The sequence below is a fragment of the Adiantum capillus-veneris genome, chromosome 10, assembly GCF_014529385.1.
Source record: "Adiantum capillus-veneris isolate H3 chromosome 10, ASM1452938v2, whole genome shotgun sequence".
Taxonomy (NCBI): Eukaryota; Viridiplantae; Streptophyta; class Polypodiopsida; order Polypodiales; family Pteridaceae; genus Adiantum; species Adiantum capillus-veneris.
Window position 1 is genome coordinate 156,628,200 of NC_140940.1, and position 23,475 is coordinate 156,651,674.

Sequence of the window (23,475 nt, forward strand, 5' to 3'; positions counted from 1 at the left end):
TACCTAGTAGTTGCATAGGCTGATTCAAGAGCCTGAAATCATCTCTAGGTCTCGTTGTGTTGATTTTAGTGCAAAATGTTCCAAATTTTCATTAGATTTCAATCTTCACCATTGTTGGCTTTTCTTGCATTGAATGTGTTTGTGGGAAGCTCTCATTACAAGCTTTCCTTAGTAGCCCCTAAGCAATCTTTTTGGATTCCATCAGCTCTCGTGATTAGTTAGATGTTAAGGGGATATCTATTTGTGTGTGATCCTGTGTATATTGAAGAAGATTGTTCATTCAATTTGGTCTCATCTACTGGGAATTCTTTCCATAGCTTGCTCTTAGGTCTATTAGAAGCTTATTATAGTAATTTGAAACTGATCTTCAAGTATCACTTCTGTTCTTTTTTGAAGTAGTATTCTGAGTCTAAATTTAAACTGCAGAGGCAAGCAATGAAATTGTTCATTCATCTAACTGACAATCTGAACCCTTCAGAGCTGCGGTGGTACAAGGATGCTGTACTTGATTGCATCATACGCAATATTGTTGGCTGTGGTGATCTTTGGCCCCTTGTTGTTCAAACAGCCATCCAACTGGTTCTACGCATTGAAGGAAGCAATCCGCGTTCAAAATGGTACAGGACAACCATCATGCCAGAGTTGTCATTTGAACTTGGACTAGTGTCTCTTTTTGTCAAATATCTTCATCAATGATCGACAGTTTTGAAGTTCTTGACCTTTAGCGGGAATTTTGTTTGCTTCCAAATTCTACATACAAATGGAGCTTTACCATCCTCTTTCCACCTTTTTTTTTTCTGTGAAGTTTTAAGGTTTTTGGGAGGTATTAGGGCATGCTCAATGCATTGTTACGGCAATTGAACAGGTACAGAAACATACTCAATGAGATGCTGAGTGAGCTAGAAAGGCATCAACTGGATGCGATCTACTTTAAAGTTTGGATGGAAAATATTGGTAGCCTGTTCGAAGCTATGGGACTTGTGTTAGTAGCACATTTCAAGCGGCTTCTGTCATTGCTTTTCTTATGGTTACACACTTCAGATGATTCCATAACACTGTTGGTAAGTGCATAAATTCATCTTTTATGAAAAAAAGAAATCATACAAACGAAAATTTATTGTTTGTTTTGTGAAGGCTCATTATTATGTACCATCCAGGTACTTAACTTACTCAAGATGATTGCCAAGTATACTTGGCCTCGGATACCTTTTTATGCTGAGAGGTATGTATCGATTTTTAGAGTTCACATTTGAACTGTGCTTATTGGCACGAAAAAGGCGCTAACCGTTCTGAGGGAAAAATCGCTCTCAGGTTCTGGAACGAGCTTTCAAAGGTGTACAACGAGTCATTCAACAAAAAGGAGGGCTTGGCAATTCGTTCATCTGTTCTTGATGTTGCTGTCCTTCTACATCTGTGAGTATCCAATAAAATGCTGATTGCTCGACTGTTAGAGAGCTCCATTGTATCAGCTCACCCTTTGTATTCCCCTTGTATCAGCTTTCACCCCACCCCCCCTACCACTATTTTCTTTTCAGTTCTTTGTACTTTTTGTACCCAGACCTGGTATTAGATTCACCACGTGTAACCTTTTGGTCTGATAGGTCATTTTGGCCTTTTGAAGACGTTAATATTACATTACATCCCTCTCTCTCTCTCTCTCTCTCTCTCTCTCTCTCTCTCTCTCTCTCTCAGGCAGATCGCAGGCTGCTATGAGGAGGCCGTGGAGCAGGACAGGGAACCGGGGGCTCTCGCTTCTCCTCGAGCCACGCAGCACTGGCGGAGATTGCGGCAGAGGATCCACAGGATTCTAGCACGACACCCAGAATGTCGATCGGGATAGGCTTCATGCTACTGCTATATTGTATCATGGTGACACTTATCCCCACTTTGTACCTTTATGGTGATACCATTGCTCAGCCTACCAGCCACCCATAGGAGTCGGTAGCACTCCTATCAGTTCTTTGTTTGTAGTTTTCTTGTTTGTACCCAGACTTGGTACTAGACTCATCATTGTAATCAGTTGGTCTCATAGGTCATTTTGGCCTCTTGTAGACGTTAATATATCATTTCATTTCATTTCATTTCTCTCTCTCTCTCTCTCTCTCTCTCTCTCTCTCTCTCTCTCTCTCACTCACAGGCGAGGGCAAGTCTGCTGTGGACGAGGGCGAGGGCGACCTGCTGTGGCGAAGGCGAGGGCGACCTCTGCTGTGGACGAGGGACGAGGGCGACCTGCTGTGGACGAGGGACGAGCAGGCTCAGACGTGGGACGAGTGACGAGCAGGCTGAGGCGAGGGGAACCTACTGGTTGAGGCTGAGGCTAGAGCGAGCAGGCTCAGGGTGAGGGTGAGGACGAGCAGTCGTGTTGCCAACCTGCTGGACGAGGGACGAGGGGGCGAGCTTTCTCTCTGCTGGACGAGGGTCCTGGGCGAGCTGCTGAACCTGACCAAGGGCGAGCTGCTGGTCCTGTGTCAGGAGGGGGGACGAGACCAGCCTGCCAGGGCTAGGGCGAAGAGTCAGCCAGGACGAGGGCGAGTACCTGGTGACTAGGGCGAGGCCAACCAGGGCGTCCGCTGGTGAGGGCCTTGACTCAGTGCTCGCTTTGTTCTTCTTTCTTAGATGGACCAACCAGTCGAGGATGGTGATGCAAGTGGCTTCACCACCCTACAAAAAATGAAAGCGACTTTCAAGCGGAGGAACAGAGATAGTCTACTCTCGCCAAGCTCACTACGAGCAGGGAAACCGTCAGAGTCCAAGATGATTTAATGATGGAAAGGGTTCAAGTGATGATTAAATCTGAGCTCAGCTTTATGAGAGATGACATCAGGAAAGAGATGTACGCAAACGCAGATAGTTATAAGAATTCTATGTATGCAGATATGAGGAAAGAATTAGATAAAGCGATGCTTGGTAGGAGATGTATCTATCTGTGAAAGGGGAGATGCAGGCTCTAATGCGTGCAGAAGTGAATGTAATGGAATGTATTATGCAGAAAAAGTTGGATGAGGCAATTACAAGCTTTGAATCTTGGAAAACCAATGTGGAAAAATGCATGAAGGAAAAAGATGCAGTGATTGCAGAGCTTAAAGGGGAACTTGCAGCTTGCAAAATTATGCCCAAAACGGAAGGGGAAAATCAGCCCTCGATGTTAAAGGAGCTCGAAGATAGTAAGGAGCAGGTGAAAACTCTGCGCGAAGGAGAAGAACAAAACTCGAAAGAGGCTTCCTCATGGGCGGAGCGCCTTGTTAAAACACAGGAGAAAGTTGATGAAGCAGAAAAATGGATTGAAGGTGCAAAGAAAGGGAAGGCCTGGATGCCAGAAGCCACACAGACTTCTACCATCATCAATATGACCATTGAGGAGGAACAAAAGAGGAGGACTAGAGCCCTCCATGTGCGTATTACTGGTATCAAAGACACCGAAAATGTAGAAGACGAAGTGAAGGAACTCTTGCAGCGCATGGGCATCCCGGAACCTATGCACACAGGTGCTTGAAGAGTAGGAAAGAAGGGAGTGGATGAGAAGGGAAACGTCAAAGAGAAAGCACTAATTTTGCGTTTCCCGACTTTGGAAACAAGGAAGGAATTCCTGAAGAAGAGACCAGCACTTAAGAAAACTCGAATATTTATGGGGGATGACCTTACTTTAGCACAAATAGCACATATGCAAGAGTTGATGCCAGAGATCAAGGCAGCAAGGGAGAAGGGAAAAATTGCCTTTTACAGAGGAGGGAAAGTAGTGGTTTTGGAAAAACGCACAGCATGACGGTGCGAGACATATGGGACCACACTCCGGATGGCGGCATGGAATTGTAATGGATCATATAGGCTGGATGTGGGTGCCTTTGAAGATAGCTTCAGAGATAGAGACATTGTCTTTTACTCAGAGACACATCAAAAATCTGGACAGTTGATGCCAAGTGTGACTGGTTATTTATGGGAGAGAGCTTGTCGGCCAGACGCTAGATCCCAGCATGGAAGTCAAGGTTCAAGAGGGGTAGCAGTCTTATTCAAGGAAGAGTTGCAGCCGCTATTACAGATTGTCCGGAGAGATGACCAGGCGAGATACATGTGTGTGAGACTGAGAGCTGAGACAAGCAGATTCTTATACATTGCTATATGTTACTTTCCCCCTAGCACATCAGTCTATACCTCACCTAGAGGGCAATCCCCTTTCTCTATACTTGATGATGACAGATGGGAGTTCTCTAGAGATGGAGATATCATTCTCTTGGGAGACTTTAATGCCAGGACGGCCAACTCCCAAACGGTATTTTATGATACCTCGGAGGAGATGCTTAGAGAGATGGATATATCGGAGATGGGACTTGACAGACACTCACAGGATAAAGAGCACACAGAGTATGGGAGATATCTCATGGAGATGACAACTACACATGGTGTGGCCATACTTAATGGTCTAGAGATTTTTCCTTCGTCTGGGGGATTCACATGCTTTCCACACAGAGACATGGGGCCAATACAGTGGACTATGTCATGACTTCACCGAGCTTCATCTCTCATATTCAAGATCTCAGTGTGGGCCCTAGGCCTGTTGGAGTAGCAGTGGACCATGCTCTCCTGACTTTTTCAGTCTCTTTCGAGTATAGTGTCTCTCAGACACCACGGAGGAGTGCACACACACGGTATACTTTTACACCAGAGACGGATTCAGTTTATGTGGAAGAGATTTACAGACGGATGGGGGCTGCCGAGCCTGTATATACAGTGGAGGAGATCACCACTTTATTGACGGAGATCTTGCATGGGGCAGCAGCAGAGGCATACCCACACACTCAACCAGATCAGAGAAGACGTTCTGGGAACATGCCTCAGAATAGTTGGTATGATGAGGAGTGTAGAGAGATGAGAGTTCAGATTCAGAGCGAGCTTATGCTTGGAGTCATTACATATAGACAGTCTCGGATTGCCCTTCGGCGTTTAGTGCGACGGAAGAAGCGGGCCTTTTTAGCCCAGATGGAACGTGATTTGTATCATCTCGTTTTGAGCTGAGATTCAGGTGAGGCCTGGCGTCTCTTCCATGAGCACTCACCTCCTCCAATGATAACCTCTCCTGAGATTTGGGGTCAATATGCAGCATCATTATATACAGTACCTGGGCAACCACCATTACCAGACCCTCTAGAGCCATGCCTGCCACTAGTACCTTCTTTACCATTGAGATGGTGAAGAACGCCATTAACAGGATGAGGACTAGGAGAGCATATGATCATGATGGTTTGGTGGCAGAGCACTTGATACATGCTAGAGATTTACTGTCTGAGGTTCTTGCGCGGTTGTTTAACCGTGTCATGTGTGAGGGACTACCCGAGTCTTGGAGATTATCTACTATTGTACCTCTATTCAAGGCAGGGGACCCCACGGTGCCAGGGAACTACCGTACTATTATGATAGGGCACACATTGGCACGGTTGTATGCATCCATTCTTGAACAGCAACTGAGTAAATGAGCAGAAAATGAGGGCATACGAGCAGCAGGATAGGCTGGATTCAAGAGGGTTTTCTCCACTTTGGACCATATTCTTACACTGAGAGCCATTATTGAGGAGGATCGGGCACATGGGAGACGGATGTATTGTTGCTTTGTGGATTTCCGCAAGGCATTTGACACAGTGCTGAGGGCCAGATTGATGCACAGGCTACTGAAGTTGGGAGTACCCACAGAGATCATATGGGGGATCATGGCTTTATACGGCTCAGTGATTGGCCAGGTACGCACTCTTGAGGGGATTTCTGACATTGTTCATTCCACTATTGGAGTGAAACAGGGGTGTCCTTTGTCCCCTACACTTTTTGGTATGTATGTAGATGAGGTCTCTGACTACATTGATAGAGAGGGTGACAGAGGCGCTCAGCTGGCAGGAACATGGGTCCCTGTATTATTATATGCTGATGATATTGTGTTGATGTCAGAGTCGCCAGAGGGCATGCAAAGACATTTGGATGCATTGCACAACTTTGCAGAGAATAGTGGACTGTCTGTGAACCTTGGTAAACCAAGGTTATGGTGTTTAACACCACACCACAATGGGTCAAGAGATCGGCACCTACAATCGTATATGGCCAGGACACTGTGGAGTACACAGATGAATATACATATCTGGGGGTGGTATTCACGGGACCGAGGTTTACCCTGAGGAGAGCAGCAGAGACTAGACTATCCGGAGCCTATGCGGCATTGGGAGGGCTAGAGAGGATGTGTTCGCAGGTTCAGTTTCAAGAACCACGAACAAAACTATGGCTCTTTGATACTTTGGTTGCTTCAACTATGCTTTATGGGGTCCAAGTTTGGGGACCATCTGTGAATCATGACAGTTGGAGGAACATGGAGAGACCCTTGGTATTTATGATATCCCGGATGATTAGAGCCAAGCCTCTGTACCACATGCGATTATTCGAGCGGAGGTAGCCGCCCCTCCTATAGAGATTGAGGCTCTTACCAGATCAGTGTCCTTTATGCACAGTCTATGGGATACACATAGAGGCAGATATACTAGACTGGCTCTTGAGTTTTCTAGACAGTTAGCTATGCAGGGAGATGCATCATGTTGGTATGCACAGATGACCTCATGGTTTCAGAGGCATGGTCTCAGCATGGATAGATTGCCTCCCTTTCAGTACTCCCTAGATGCACCCTCCTTGCCAGTCACACGGACGGAGATCACTAGACTCATTCGTCAGGATCTTATACAGTTGGACACCAGGAGGACATGGGTAGAGCCAGTTGGACACCAGGAGGACATGGGCACGAAGATGGCTTTCTACAAAGAGCACCTTCTCCAGCTTTCAGGAGATGGGTTTGTGACTTGTCCGAACTACATGCACACTCATTTATCTCATGGTCTGCGATGTGCTATTGGTAAGATTCTCACATCCGCACACCAGCTGGAGATTGAGACGGGTAGATTCAGAGGGATACCGCCGGAGTCTAGGATATGTCAACTATGCGGTAGAGAGCCAGAGACAGAGATACACTACATATGCCATTGCACTGTGTATTATGAGATACGAGGGCGCTTCCATTGCTTATTCAGGGAGGGTTTTGGACCCCTAGATAGAGTCGTGAGGTATCAGGATCAGAGATGCCTTGGCCTATATCTACTCGAGCTACACCGACATAGAGATAGTCTGTTGAGGAGACATGGAGTACGACAGTCGCAGAGACAGATCATAGACTTCTTTGGATCGAGGGAGCCAAGAGACCAACCACCAGCACAGGGTTGTACCCGCATTCATACGAAAGGCACCCTCATTGACAGGGCGATTGAGCTCGGGAGATCGAGACGACCATGACCGAGACAGGAGCACACCGACGGAGACTCCAGCAGAGGATCAGAGGCATTCTAGCACGACACCCAGATTGTCATTGAGGGCCTATTCTACATTTTCAGATTTCAGATTTCACAGTTCATTTTCAGTTTTCATTTTTACTCAGTACTTTTTGTACTTGTACTTCAGACATTGTATTAGATTCACCACTTTGTATCTGATGGTCTCATAGGTCATTCTGGCCTTTTGAAGACGTTAATATATCATTTCATTTCATTTCATCTCTCTCTCTCTCTCTCTCTCTCTCTCTCTCTCTCTCTCTCTCTGTGCTGCCAGCCCCTCGCAGCTGGGTACAGTTAGCACACAGGACTAGGTGGCACAGGGCAGGCAGAAGCATTTACTCCAAGGCATCGCTCTGCACAGTAGGTCAGCAACACGTCTGCAAGCAGGTGGAGGGCTACGCATGCAGGTACTGCAGGTTATTTGCACTAAAAAAGCCACGTCAGCCTAAGGGTAACGTTTGACGTGCAGTGGGCAGCAAACGGCCAAGGTCTTGTGCAGCACGGCAGCTTCTCCAGCAGTGCACAAACAGGAAACCACAGAGCACGACTCTCTCTCTCATACGTGCAAAGGTTTTTGGCAATAAAGTTCAACTAACGGGGAGACTGCTGTTATTGACGAACTGCTGCTGTTGCTGACGGGCTGTTGGCTGCTGTTGTTGATGGGTGGTTGTTGCCTGTGCGCTACTGCTTTTGCTGCCTGCCCCAGCCTACGTGAACCCTAAAACACAGCAGCACAAGCACGAGCACTTGCCCAGCCTGGTGCGCGAACCCTCAAACACAGCATCGCGAGCACCTACACCTGCCTCAACCTGATTTTGAACGCAATTCAGAGCTCAGACCCAGAACTCTCACAGTTGCAGACCTGCAGGGAATTAGAGAACAACATTGACAAAAATTAGCAGAAAAGGAAAATCAGAAAATCAGAAAATGTATGACTGATATGAGGAAACATATGTATGCATTATGTGGGACATGGATGTATGTGTAATGTGGATATAGTGGGTTGGCCTCTCTTGCAGAAGTGCAGATTGTGTTTTTGATGGAGGTCATGAGCGCTTCGCTAGTGTGTAAGCCCCATACGAAGGCAACCTTTGTGCTTACAAACAATTTTATAACACAAATGGAAAGGGAGATGAAAGAATGGAAAGCAGATACGGAGGGATGGTGGAAAGAGAAGGCCAACCTTCTTCAAATGTTTCTCAACGAAGGTGCGCAATGGAAGAAGGAGAAAGAGGACTTGCACGCAGAGCTACAAGCATTTAAGGCGGATTCAAAAGCACTTAAAGAAGAGGTCTCAGCCCTCAAGCGAGAGCTTGCTGATAGAGCAAGCAATGGACTAGAGGAAGGGCAATTCCAGCCCTCGGTGATAGAGGAAATCAAGGTCATCAAGGAGCAGGTGCGGATGATCAAAGAGGAGGAGAAACTGAATGTGGTAAAGACGTCTTCGTGGATGGATGTGATCACGAAGACATAGAAGAAGGCGGATGAGGCCGAGAAATGGATAGAAGGCGCTAAGAAAGAGAAAGGGAAAGAAACCACATCTGTCCCCACTCCTACAATCATCAACATGACTCTAGAAGAAGAGCAGCAAAGGAAAACTAGAGCTTTGCATATAAGAGTAACCGGTCTAAAAGACCAAGATGATGTGGAAGGGGAAGTCGTAGAACTTCTCCGCATGATGGGTAGGAAGGCTACTCATACAGAGGCATGGAGGGTAGGAAAGAAGACACAAGGAAATGGGGAGACTTCAAAAGAGAGAGCTTTAATCATCCGTTTCCCATCCATGGAGGTAAAGGACTTCTTGAAGAGGCGTCCTACACTAAAGAAAACGGGCATATTCCTTGGAGATGACCTCACTCTCACACAACTTGCCCATATGAGAGAGGTAATGCCAGAGATTCAAGCGGCAAGGGTCAAGGGAAAGAGGGCCTTCTATAGAGATGGTCGGATGGTGATTGTAGTAGAAGCTATCTTGCAGCTGATGTGTCTCTGAGTAGAAGACAATCTCTCTACGAGTAAAGTTGTCCTCAAATGCCCCTGCATTAAGGCGAAGTGACCCATTACAATTCCAGGCTTCTATCTTTAATGTGATCTCATAGGTCTCGTTCCGTCATGTGGAGCACCGCTCCACTATCACCACCCTTCCATCTCTGTAAAACTTAGAAATAGGGGAACGGGGAATGGACCCTGTAGGGCCAGGGAGCGGACCCCGTAGGGCCGGGCAACGAAGAGAGGAGGATGGGAACGATAGGGGAGGGATGGGGATGGCTTTTTCCCGATCAATCACAAGGTTGGCTGTTCGGAATGGCAGGCGATTGGGGAAGACAGTCAACAGTCTTCTTTTTTTTAATCCAATGGTAGAAAATGGCTAGCTTTTGGGGGGCTTTAGGGTGCTTTTACACCTTGTATAGGGGCTCTTTTAGGAGGTGTTTTGGAGGCCTTTAGAGGGAGGCCTCCTCACTGCAATGCTCAAAGCCTCAAACTCTTGAGTTTTACTTATCATCATGCTTTGGATCAAGGTTATATGGTGCGTACGTATAGACTGAATCCATAGGGTGTGTCCGTACAGTACGGATCCGTACCATACGGATTCAATCCGTATGGTACGACTTGAATCCGTACGTTGTTTTTTTTTTTTTTTTTTTCGCCTGCATGATGCTGGGACTCCGGGCGTCCGTGCAAGCGCTAGGGAAAGGGCCATATAATAGCCTCTTAACATTATTGTGTGGCTCTATATTATTTCCAAAGAGCTCTCGGTTTTACAGAAACAATGCATACTAATTGCAGAGAGTGTGAGAGAGCGAGTTTCTTGCAAAGAAAACACCATGGCTTGCAACGGAAACCCCCTCTGGACCATTCACACCAATGTCCTCAAGAATGTGAAGAGTCCACGGCAATCCGGATTAGGTTCGTGACATTGGCAATGCAAATAATGTGGGATGTAGAAGACGAGTACCGTCACTCGTGTCATCAGACACTTGACAAGAATAGGTTGTCCTGCCAATTGTGGATCGTCAGCTGATTGCAGATAAATTCCCGGCAATGGCAAGAGGAAAAAAGGCTACGCAGGACGCTCTTCATGATGCCCATCTCGGAGACCTTGGGGACGTGGGCATAGATGATCAAGCGGGAGGAAGTAGTGAGCCTCGTGCACAGGCTCATACTAGCAAGAAGAGGGCTCGTGTCATCCAGGAAGATGAGGATGTATTTTCTGAGGATGTTAATGATACAAAAGATGTCATAGGGATTCAGTAGATCATCTTTCCCTCACGTGTGCATACTCAATCTTGGATCAAAGAGTGACAAAAGGTGGCGGAGATGGAGATTGCTCGCACTCTTATTGAGTGCAGCATCTCCTTCCATGAATTGAGGATTGACCAGTCAAAAAGGATGGTGAAAGCTACTGCTCAGGTTGGTCCACAGATACATGGACTGTCTTAGATTACAAGAAAATGCGCATAACGATGCTTGATGAGCACAAGGCTTTGATTGACAGGGCTTTGGTTCGACTGAAGGCAGGATGGAAACATTTTGGGTGCACCATTATTTCAGATGGTTTGAGTGACATACGTCAAAGACACATCATCAATATTCTTGTGTCATCTTGCCTGCGCACTTCTTTTTGCAAGCCGTGAATGCAAGGAAGGCTGGGGAACATATCACAGGTTAGTTCATTTACATGCACATTTGGCGAGCCATCAAAGAGGTTGGTCTAGAGAATGTGGTACAGGTTTTCATTGATAATGCATCAATTGCAAGGCAATGGGTGACATGATTTCAGCAAAGTTTCCTACCATAGTTTGGACCCCTTGTGGAGGGGATAGGAAAACTCCCTTGGGTGCTGCCTATTGTGTCTAATGCTACAAGATCACCACTTTCTTTCGCAAGAAGCACCAGCTTCAGGAGCCACAACGAGTTGGATATGGTTCGGCCATCAAAAACCAGGTTTACCTATATGTATTTGGTTTTCCATAGGCTCTTCAAGTTGAGGAATTCACTGATGCAAACTGTGGTGGATCCCGAATGGAGAGACATGAACAATTCCCAACAAGAGACCACTAAGTACATCCAAAGGCATGTTCTTGATGAGAGCTTCTAGGCAGAGGTGCAATCTCTCACAGTGGCTTTGCAACTTGTTTACGTGTTGTTGCATGTCACATTAGCAATTATCACACTATGCATAAATTTTCCCCCTCTCTATTTGTTGTTGTGCATCACCTGTTTGTCACACCCTACGCGTGGCTTGAGCTCCCTGCCCTTCCTGGTCTGCACAACCTTGCAGCTTTCCCTTGCGACTTCGGCTCCTTGCCCTGCGCCTTTGAGTGGCCTGCGCGTGGACAAGAGCTCCTTGCCCTGCGCGACCTCACTCCTAAGTACCCTGCGCAACCCATAGGCTAAGCCGCAGAGAGAGAAGAAGAAGAAGAGAAATTTAACGTCGTAGGAAACTATCCCGAGAGAGAGAGAGAGAGAGAGAGAGAGAGAGAGAGAGAGAGAGAGAGAGAGAGAGAGAGAGAGAGAGAGAGAGAGAGAGAGAGAATGAAATGAAATGTTATATTAACGTCTTCAAAAGGCCAAAGTGACCTAAGACCGGAAAGTTACAATGTGGTAGATCTGATACAAAGTCAGAGTAACAAGATGACAAAATGACAAAATAAAATACTATGGAATCCTAAACTGCTAGGTGTGAACTAAGCAGCTAGCTGGGATAGCTAGATCACAAGTGATCCACCATCGGTCGCTAGCAGATCTCATCAATCTCCTCCATGGTCAGTAGTCTGACCGGGCATCGTGCGTATCGGGCCAAAGTGATCCAAATCCTCTGATGCAGCCTCCGTCGATGTTGTGTAGTCCTCCGCAGTCGTGGGCGTCTGGATCTCCCCAACTCGGTCGCTCGGTCGATCTGTGTGCCTCTGGTGTGAGGGGACGAGCTCTACTGTGGTAGTAGCTCCTCCGGGTGTCCAATGGCAACTCTAAAGAAGTCTGTGATCTGTCTCTGAGACTGGCTAGCCTCTCCTCTCATCAAGCTCTCTCTCTGTGTCTACGCAGCTCGAGCAAAAACAAACCCAGGCATCTCTGATCCTCGTACCACATGACTTTGGAGAGTGATCCAAAGCCCTCTCTGAACAAGCAATAGAAGCGGTCTCGTATCTCGTAGTAGACGGGGCAGTGGCATGTGTAGTGCAACTCTGTCTCAGGCTCGATGTCACACAGGGGGCATATCCTGGCCTCTGTTGGTACTCCGTTGTATCTCCCAGTCTCGATCGGCAGCTGGTGTGAAGATGTGCGTATCTGGCCAATAGCACATCGTATCCCATGAGACAAGTGGGTGTCCATGTATCTGGGCCTCGTCACAAAACCGTCCTCCATAAGCTGCAGAAGATGCTCTCTGTAGAAAGCCATCTTCGTGCCCAGCTCATGTGCTGGCTGTATCCATGTCTTCTTGGTGTCTAGCTGAGTCAGGTCCTAGCGGATGAGCCTAGTAATCTCGGACTATGTAAGAGTCAGAGAGGGTGCATCCAGTGAGTACTGGAAGGGAGGCAATCTGTCTATGCTGAACCCATGTGCCTGAAACCATGATGTCATCTCCCCATACTAGCCTCCCTGCATGGCTAACTGTCGAGAGGACTCAAGTGCAAGGTGGGCATATCTGTCTTTGGGAAGTTCCCACATGCGGTGTATGAAGGAGACAGATCCGGTGAGCGCCTCAACCACTAGTGGGGGGGCAGCTAGCTCTACCCGGACAATAGCACATGGTACTTAAGCCTTAGCTCTAATGAGCCACGAGATCATAGAGACCAAAGGCTTCTCCATGTCCCCCCCCCCTCCCATCCATCAGTGCGGCCTGTCCTCCCGTGATGATCCAATGAAGGTCCCCAAATCTCAGCTCCATAAAGCAATGCAGAAGCCACCAAAGTGTCAAAGAGCCAGAGCTTCGTCCGAGGCTCCTCAAACTGAACCTGTGAACACATCCTTTCCAATCTACCCAATGCTGCATGGGCTCTGGTCAAATGGGCTCTGGTCAATCTAGTCTCTGCTGCCCTCCTCAATGAAAATGCTGGCCCACTAAAAACCACTCCAAGGTAAGTGTAAGCATCTGTATACTCCAATGTCTCTTGGCCGTATGTGAATGCGGGCGCTGACCTCCTGATCCACTGTGGGGTGGTATTAAATACCATGACCTTGGTTTTACCAAGGTTGACTGACAAACCACTTTCCTGGGCAAACCTATGCAAAGCATCCAAGTGACGTTGCATCCCCTCCGGAGAGTCGAAGATCAACACAATATCATCAGCATATAACAATAGTGGAATCCATGTCCCTGCCAGCTGTGCACCTCTATCATCATCTCTCTCAATGTAGTCAGAACTCATCCACATACATACCAAATAGAGTAGGAGAGAGCGGGCACCCCTGCTTCACCCCAATAGTTGAGTGAACCGGTGTGGATGGACCCTCTGAGGTGCGTACTTGCCCCACTACTGACCTGTATAATGCCATGACCCCCCAAATGAGCTCTGTGGGTACTCCCATCCGCTGTAATCTGCGCATCAATCTAGCTCTGGGTACTGTGTCAAATGCTTTGTGGAAATCCACAAAGCTACAATAGATCCGTCTCCCATGTGATCTACCCTCCTCAATGATGGCTCTGAGTGTCAAGATATGGTCAAAAGTAGAAAGACCCCTCTTGAACCCTGCCTGCCCGGCTGCACGTATCCCCTCCCTCTCTGCCCGTCTACTCAGCCTGCTCAAGAATAGATGCATACAACCATGCCAATGTGTGTCCAATCATGATAGTGCGATAATTCCCAAGCTCCATAGGGTCTCCCGACTTGAAGATAGGTACAATAGTAGATAGGCTCCAAGTATCAGGCAAGCCCTCACACATGGCACGGTGAAACATAACTGCTAGAAGCTCTGCTAGTAGATCTCTGACATGCGTGAAATGCTCAGCCACTAAGCCATCATGATCATATGCTCTCCCAGTCCTCATCCTGTCAATGGCCTTCCTCTCCATCTCAGCGGTGTTTGTAGAGATGAGCAGGCTAGATACATGCGGGTGAGATTGAGGGCAGATACTAGTAGATACCTATATATTACTATATGCTATTTTGCTCCCACTACCTCAGTCTATGCTACGTCTAGAGGACAGTCCCCTTTCTTGGTTGTAGATGATGACATATGGGAATTCTCTTGGGAAGGAGATGTCATCCTTCTGGGGGATTTCAATGCCAGGACGGGCCAATCATAGACAATATTGTGTGACACTGCAAACGAAATGTTGAAAGAGCTCGATGTCGGTGTCATGGGACGCGTTAGATGTTCCCAAGACAAGGAACACACAGAGTATGGGAGATACTACACAGACATGGGTCCAGTCTGAGACTTCAGAGGGAGGTACTCTTCGGGGTCGCCCTGCTTTATATCTTCTATTCAGGAGTTTTACAGACGCTCCTAGGCTTATTGGTATAGCAGTGGACCACGCACTCACACACTCTATCTCCTTTTTGTCCAGCACAACTCAGGTCGCACGAGTATTGGCACCTACGTAGAGGTTCCAGGATCGTCACTAGAGGAGCTCACCCAAATATTGACAAAGACATTGCAGGATGTAATGACAGAGGCATACTCATACACTCAGCTAGAGCAGAGACGGCGGTGTGGGAGCATGCCCCAAAACATTCGGTACGATGAGGAGTGTAGAGAGACTAAACTGAGACTTCGGAGGGAGGTACTCTTCGGGGTTGCCCAGCTTTATACCTTCTATTCAGGACTTTACAGACAGCCCTAGGCCTATTGGTATAGTAATGGACCATGCACTCCACACTGTCTATCTCCTTTCCGTTCAGCACAACTCAGGTCGCACGAGTATCGGCACCTACATAGAGGTTCCAGGATCGTCACTAGATATTGACAGACATTGCACGATGTAGTAACAGAGGCATACCCACACACTCAGCTAGAGCAGAGACGGCAGTGTGGGAGCATGCCCCAAAACGTTTGGTACGATGAGGAGTGTAGAGAGACGAGGCTGAGACTTCAGAGGGAGGTACTCTTCGGGGTCGCCCAGCTTTATACCTTCTATTCAGGACTTTTACAGACGGTCCTAGGCCTAAATGGTATAGCAGTGGACCATGCACTCCACACACTGTCTATCTCCTTTCCGTTCAGCACAACTCAGGTTGCACGAGTATTGGCACCTACGTAGAGGTTCCAGGATCGTCACTAGAGGAGCTCACCCAAATATTGACGAAGACATTGCAGGATGTAGTAACAGAGGCATACCCACACACTCAGCCAGAGCAGAGACAGCGGTGTGGGAGCATGCCCCAAAACATTTGGTATGATGAGGAGTGTAGAGAGACTAAGCTGAGACTTCAGAGGGAGGTACTCTTCGGGGTTGCCCAGCTTTATACCTTCTATTCAGGACTTTACAGACAGCCCTAGGCCTATTGGTATAGTAGTGGACCATGCACTCCACACTGTCTATCTCCTTTCCGTTCAGCACAACTCAGGTCGCACGAGTATCGGCACCTACGTAGAGGTTCCAGGATCATCGCTAGAGGAGCTCACCCAGATATTGACAAAGACATTGCACGATGTAGTAACAAAGGCATACCCACACACTTAGCCAGAGCAGAGACGGCGGTGTGGGAGCTGAGGACTGTAGAGAGACGAGACTGAGACGGAGGTACTCTTTGGGGTCACGACGAGGCCATTAAGAATAGCGAAATTCATGCTGCCTCCATTTTCAACAAACTCCACAATTATGGCAACCACCAGTTCTTGGCCTTGGCTTAGGCTATGGCTGTTGCTTAACCATAGGAAGCATACCACGTGGTCCCACATGAGATTGTTAGAGGAGAGATTTGTGGCACACCCTAAGTGGGATTATTGGCCGTGTGCTTTTGGGGCCAAGTTGTAAATCACAAATGCTTTTAGAAGATACTTTTTTTCCAAGAAAAAGATCCTTCTATTAGTTAATAAAACTGCTCATAGGGTTACAAGCTTCCCCAAACAAGAGGGGGGCCTATATCAGCATGAGGGGAGACTTTTCTGGCCCCTGGGACGCTTCAGGAGCCGCTTTTGCAAAAGGCTTCTTTGCTGAATTTTTCTTGGGCCGGCCCCCTTTCACGTTGCCTTGGAATCCACTCTGTTCTCCTTTCAACAAGTCGTTTCTAGTGTTGGCAACCTCCATGAGCTGGGTAAGGGTGGCCACTCTGTTTTTTGTGCAATAGTTTCTGAGCCCTTTAGGTAGCCCGCAACAGTATTTCTCTATCTACTTTGTCAATGGATTGAACCCGTAGGAAGTTACTGAGAGCAAAGCTTTACAAAACTTCCAATTGTACTCCTCTAAGCTCTTGCAAGTAGCGGCAGTAAGCTGGTGTCAATCCGTCACGACATCCGCTTCAAATTCGTTTGACATCCACGCAGATGCAAACATTTGCTTAAAGTATACCCATGTAGCAGGTGCTTGTCCTTGCATCAACAATGTCATCCACCATGAACACGTAGTTCCTTTAAAAAAGGTGGCTGCGTTTCTTCATTTTATAAGTGTACGAGTGTTTCGTGTGACCACGCACAACTGAATTTGAGCGCTAATGGCACCCTGGCCTCTCTTTTATAGGCACTTGCCCCCAAAAGCACTTAAAAAAATCTAGCTATCAACAAGTGTAGTGAGAAAGAGGAGACGACTCTCTCGAGCTTAGCTGGGAGGAGTTCCAAGATCTCAAGACGTGCAACTTTAAAAAGAGAGCTCGCTGTTGCTCATGCACCTCCCCTGCCATCGCCCTCCCCCCCAACCCCCTGCTGCCCTCTACCCTTTCGGCCTTGTTGTTCTAGCCCGCCAGCGCTACCCCCATCCATTGCTGCCCCAGCCCGTCATACCCCCCCTACCCCCTCCTTTTTCTTCCTCTCCTATTCCTTGTGGGCAGTGGTCTCGACATCATCTTCATTATCTTTGTCTTGCCTTTGTTTTGTCTTCGTTCACCGTCACAGCAGCAAACATAGATGGAAAATTCTGCTCCGCCATGGAGGGACTCGAGTGAAGCCCCCTTTCTTGACTCGACGGAACCCACCATCCGAGTTACTCTTTCCTCAACAGAACAAGCGAGCTTAGAGACAAAGGTGACGTGCCTTCATGCCACCTTTGCTATCTGCAAGATCATCAGAACAGGACCTAGCAGAGGGGTGGTGATCTTTTCCAAGCTTGCGTTTTGGCAGAGGTGGGAAAGACCATCGACGTTGAGCTTTTCGGGCGCGGCTACTATCAGATAGAGTTTGAGATTTCGGAGATGGTGTCCAAGGTCATTGCGATGAGCCCCTTGGCCATCCGAGCAGCCAGAGCTCATTGTCGACAGTGGCACCATGGCTTTGATCTGGCTACCGATGCTCTTGTCGAGGAGGCATACTTGCCCATTTCGGTATGTTTCCGTGGCCTGAGGAGAGAGTACTTCCCGCTACTCTCCACGATAGGCTCTGATATTGGGACTATCTTTTTTTTTTCGAGAAAAAGATCCTTCTATTAGTTAATGAAACTGCCCATAGGGCTACAACCACCTCTTCGAGAGAGGGCTACAACAACCATGATGGGGAGACTCTCCAAATAAAAAAGCACCATATGTACAATGAGGCTAAATCAAGAAATGGGAGGAGGGAAAAGCCACACAGGTGGACGGTAGTGCCATCTGAGTACACCGTGGACCATGGTGAAAAAAGGCCCAGGACGCCATAGTTGAAGGAAAGCCTCTCTGCGCTCCCGCATGCGGTCAGAGCTACCCTGGAGTCTCCCAAGCAATTCTCTGAGAGTGTGGATCAGCTCTAGCCAAAGATCACGAACAGTCTCTGCTGGTGGTACAGGCGAGCCTCAAAGATGCGGAAGCAGCGGGCCTGCCAGATGAACCAGAGTGTCAGGCCACTGATGAGCTCCCAGCACTCCTCTCTCTCACTGCACCACTCCTGTGGAGTAAGCTCTGTGGCAGGTTGGAGTGTAGGTCGCCCCCCGTGCATCACTATCATCCTGCTGGTGGAAGATAGCTCAAACTGAAGTGCTGGGCCCGTAAGAGTGGACCAAGCCGGTGCCCCCCAAGTGTACTACCGAGCCGTGGAAAAAGCCGAAGAACACGAAGCCACACTTGCTGTGCCAAAGGATAGTCCCAAAGACAATGAGGCTGACTCTCCACAAGGTGGTCACAAGCTGCACATGCGGCCGAGAGACCACTATGCACAAGCCAGCTCCCAACTGCTGTAGCTCTGTGTGCGACCAGCAACTGAACAAAGTGACTCGCTTCAGTTGTCTGGAGTCCCACAACCTCTCCCAAAAAGCTACCAAGAACTCAGCTGTGAGACGCTCCTCCTGCCAATGAGGTGCTGCAGCAAGGCGAGCCTCTCTCTGTGTTGCCAGTATGCGACGTCCCAGTCGAACAGTGTACTGAAAGAAGGGACACCTGGGTGGTCTGCAGAAGAGAAAGGGTCCCTCGAAAGCCACTCTCCAGGGTCCCACTGTACTCGTGCCAGTGGACAACACTCCCAGGCCCACAATCTCCAATGTCCAGTCTCAAGAGCTGCTGGGTCAAGCTCGATGACACAAGTCCTCCCACAGATGCCCATCACTCGGATCCTCTGAAAACAACACTCTGCCACCTGCGAGGCCTCTACTGCAACTCGCTGTAAGCGTCCCCCACCCTGTAACTCGAAAAACAGGGAGGGAACAATCCTAGGCAAGCCCGAATTGAGATGAGAACCTCCAGTCGCGTGAAGGTTCCCATCCATCTGGCCGATGCTGGCTCAAGAGGTGTGAGCCACTCAGCTGGTATTGCCTCTGAGATGTCCTGGCACATGCTCTGCACCCCTCTCATGCCCTGTAGTTGAAAGCCCTGCAGCTCCTCTCACAAGCGTGAAAACTGTAACCAGTCACCTAAAGAGCGTGCTGGACCTGCTGCCATGGGACCCCAGGAAACATGTACCCTCCAAGTGGCCTCTCTGAGTGCTAACCATGGGGTTCCAAACAAGGGGCTGTCGTAGGTGCTCCTCCGTGCAAGTAGGCTGCCGCTGCTCCAGGCCTCGCCGCAAGTGCTCCCAAGATCGAAGCAAACTCATAGCGAAGCGGTCCTCCAGGCTCCTCTCAAACCAACTTTGCGCATCTCTCTGAAGATCCATCTGGTCGAAGGTCGCCAGGGGCCTCCTGCCTGAGGCACCCTAGCACGAAGCCGCTGTAGCAAGAACTCCTTCGAGGGCTCCTCACCTGGAAGAAGTCCTCTGACGATGAACTTCCCAAGAAGGGCTCTGCTTTGCTGTGCTGGGTCTATGATCCCAAGCCCTCCCTGTGAACAAGGAAGAGTGATGACCTGCCAAGCCACTCTGGCCCGTGCTATCTGAGTGTCACGCCCTGACCAAAGGAAGTTCCTGATCAGCCTCTCTACCTGGCTGATACAAGAACTCGAGAAGATCCAGCAAGAAGTGATGTACCACATAGTAGCCAACAACACCTGGTTGGCCACGGCAACTCTGCCAAGAAAGTCGTGCGGAGCTCCAATGTAACAACTTCCTCTCGATAGACAGGAGGAGGGGAGCAATCTGCTGCTCGAGAGACAAGTCCAAGCCAACTTGACAGCCCAAGTACTGAACTGCAGTCCTTGGGGGAATCCACTTGAAACCCTCACCTGGCATCCAATCGGGCACAGGAGCACCAACAACCGAGGAAGCCACCCTCTTTCTCCAGTTGATCAGTGCGCCAGATGCACAACAGAAGGTCTCGAGAGCCTGCTCACACCTGTGAAGGTTGGCCTCCTGGCCATCCAAGTACAAGGCTGAGTCGTCAGCAAACTCAGCGTCTAGTGGCTCATCTCCCCTAATAGGGAGTGCTAAGCCCCGTAAACCAACCTGCTGCGACACCAAAAACCTGCTCATCGCCTCAACATAGAACAGAAAGAGGAAGGGGGCAACAGGGCAGCCCCGTCTGACCGAACGTGTGAGCATGAAACGATCACCTCTACCTCCTGACAAAAGTACCTGATCGTGTGCTCGTCTACACAAAGATGACACCGCTCTGATCCGAGCATCTGAGAATCCTATCCTGCGTAGAGTGCCCTCTAGAAAGTCCCAGTCAACTTTGTCGTAGGCCTTCTCAAAATCGAGAAAAGGAATCACCAGATCCTCACCACGGAGCCGCGCTAGGGCAGAAGCCTCCCAAAAAGTAATGATGTTGTCAAGGATACTGCGCTCCTTGACAAAACCTGTCTGAGTCCCATGTATAAGGCTTTCTAGAAGTGGCTGGATCCTCAAACTCAGAGCCTTGGCAAGAATTTTATAGGCTGAGTTGAGGATGGTGATGGGACGCCACTGTCGAATCTCATCCAAGGAGCCACCCTCCTTGGGAATGAGGTAGATCAAACCCTCACTCATGCTTTTAGGCATCTCTCCTGTGTGCAAGATGTATTGGAAAGCACTACAGCGATCTGGGCCAAGCAAGTCCCAGTACTCCAAGAAAAAACTGGGAGTCAAGCCATCCTCACCTGGACAGCTACCACGGGGGAGTGCACTAAGAGCCGTGTGCAACTCAAGCTGAAGTGGCAGCTCAAGCCTCTGACGCATCTCCTCAGTCACAAGGCAAGGCATCTGTGTCCACACCTGCTCCCTGCATGCATCTCGACGCTCTGACTGAGGCTTTGCAGAAAGTAACTCACTGTAAAAGTCAGTAGCAATTGCACGCATGTCCTCTGGCTCAGAAGCAACTGACCCGTCGGGCCTCCTCAACTGACTGGCCTCCTCACAAGGCAAGGCATCTGTGCCCACACCTGCTCCCTGCATGCATCCCGACGCTCTGACTGAGGCTCTGTAGAAAGTAACTCATGGTAAAAGTCAGTAGCAATTGCACGCATCCTCTGGCTCAGAAGCAATTGACCCGTCGGGCCTCCTCAATTGACTGACCTTGGCATGCGTATGCTGAGGTCCCACTGCCTCGAAGAAAGCACCAGTCACTCTGTCACCCACCTGCGTCCATTTAGATGCCTGTCGATGGAAAGCAAACTTGATGGCGCCGCTCCTCTATGCTAACAAGCTCCTAGCGAGCCTGTTGTAAGTGCTCCTCCAACCAAGGACTATCTGGATGCTGCTCCTGCATCCTCTGCAAGGAAGCAACGCCCCGTCTGAGATGCTGCTGCTCCTCTCTCGTTGCAACCAGGCGACCAAAGACTCCTGGAGAAAGAAATGACTAAGCTGAGCTAGTCCTAAGGCCTCTCTGTCAGCAGGAGAATCCTGCATGTCCAAGCTCTCTGTCCAAAGAGCCTCCACTCGCTCTCTGAGTGTAGAGTCCAGCAAGACCCTCTCAGGGATGCGAAGCATCGTGCTCCCCCTCCTTTGCCTATCTGCCATTGTGAGGATCACTGATGCATGGTCTGAGAAGGAAGTCCATGCCATAATGCCATTTGTTTCACCCAAGTCACAAAAATGGTCACTTGTGTAGAAGCGATCTATCCGCGATAGATTCACTCCTCCCACTCTATGGTCCGAGCGAGAGAAGGCCAGGCTGTCTGGGGGCCTCACGAAGCTAGAGTGCTGCCACACATCCGAAACCCTCATAGCCATACAAAACCGCTCCCAAGCTGCGAGCTCAACTCCATGCACAGTAGCATGGCTACCACCAATCCTGTCAGAAGGGTCCTCCAACATGTTGAAGTCACCCTCTATGCACCACTGCTCTGCCTGCGGCAGAGACTCAACAATCTGTAACTGAAACTCTGCTTGTGCACTCGCCACATTGGGCGCATATATGTTCAGGAAGCCCACAAGGCAACCCTGAACCTGCATGGTGATCCAGTGAGCCGTGCCTGGCACAATAATCCCTCTGCCCACAATGGCCTGTTGCAAGGAATCCACAATAGTCATACATACTCCACCCTGAATGCCTCCAAGTCCAAAAGAAGCTGACCAAAAAGTATCATATCGTCCACACAGGTGATGCTCCTGTAGCATAAGGAGATCAATCTCTCCTCCCACAAGGCAATGCTGAAGCTCCTAACGCAGTCGGTCCCTTTGACGTTGAAACTGGGTCCCACCTAATCCCTGCACGTTCCATGAGACGATCCTCATGGGGAGCGACATAGAACAGATGCTGCCACAGCAGCTAAACGTGCTATCTTCGAGGCTGGCTTGGATGGGGGAGTAATCCACATCGGAGTGTCCTCTAGATAGGCGTGACTGCAAAGAGTGCCTCACCCAAGCCCAAGTAGACCGAGCCGTGCGTAAAGCTACCTCCTTTGTCCAAGAATCCTCATGAATGTGTACATAGCATGGCGGGCACTGCGTATCAGCAAAGAGGTGAACCACAATGTGTCTACATCTTGCTGCATCTAGAGGTTTCACAGTAAACTTGGCCAATGGCCAAAAAGTCTGAAGCATGTCTGTAACTCCTAGGTCTCCCATGTGATGAGAGAACTCTGTTACTCTAGGGCCTGTGTCTGAAGCCACTCCAAAACTGAGTCGAGAGTCTACTCAGTCTGGTCCCTGCGGCAAAGGGGGAAACGAGAAGCCAACCGCTGAGTCCAAGGCCTCTATCCCCCTAGCTGCAAGAAACAAAACATGAACTCTGAAGCAGGTTGCCTCAAGGTCTGGTGAGGAGTCGCCAAGAAAGCGCGTAAAGTCGTAGGCAAAGAAGTCCCATCGACTGCTGCAAAGGGAGACGTTTGTACCTGAAGAGGGGGTCGCAAGAAAGGCTGTCCCTCCCTCGCCAAGGGACTTGTGGCAAAGGCGCTGCTAAGAGATCTCCTAGCAGCCGAGGATGGTCCTGTCCCTTGGGTCGATTGTGGGACTAGAGCGAGAGGGGGGGGGTGAGCGAGCAAGGGGGGAGGGGGGGGAGAAGAGGGGCGAGGGGGATCGGCAAGGGTAGGGGGGCGAGGAGGAGGGGCGGAGGGAGCAGGAGGCTTGGGGGAGGCTGAAGAGGAGGGGAGGAACTCGCGGGGGGGGGGGGTGGGTGGGCTGTCAAGGGTGAGGCTGGGGTGGAGGCTGGGGCAGGGACCTCGTTCTGCTGAAGAGGACCGAATCAGTTTCCCGTGGGAACCCACTTCTGTTGGGCAGGCGCCTGAGGACCACTCTGAGTGCCAGGCTGTCGCTGCGTCGTCGACCACGAACC

General features: G+C 49.3%; 1 protein-coding gene across 6 annotated transcripts in view; it reads left to right on the forward strand.

Annotated features, from left to right (window-relative positions):
• LOC147449928 (ARM repeat superfamily protein) overlaps window positions 1-23,475 on the forward strand; it is a 134,393-nt gene that overhangs the window by 88,163 nt on the left and 22,755 nt on the right. For 3 of the 6 annotated variants that reach the window (XM_086522270.1, XM_086522271.1, XM_086522275.1), the window contains 4 exons: window positions 427-617; window positions 866-1,061; window positions 1,158-1,222; window positions 1,312-1,413. In XM_086522270.1, the coding sequence (XP_086378396.1) occupies window positions 427-617; window positions 866-1,061; window positions 1,158-1,222; window positions 1,312-1,413 (554 nt within the window). Of the gene's footprint in view, window positions 1-426; window positions 618-865; window positions 1,062-1,134; window positions 1,223-1,311; window positions 1,418-23,475 lie in introns of those variants that run through there. The other 3 variants (XM_086522273.1, XM_086522272.1, XM_086522276.1) reach the window with 3 other exon arrangements.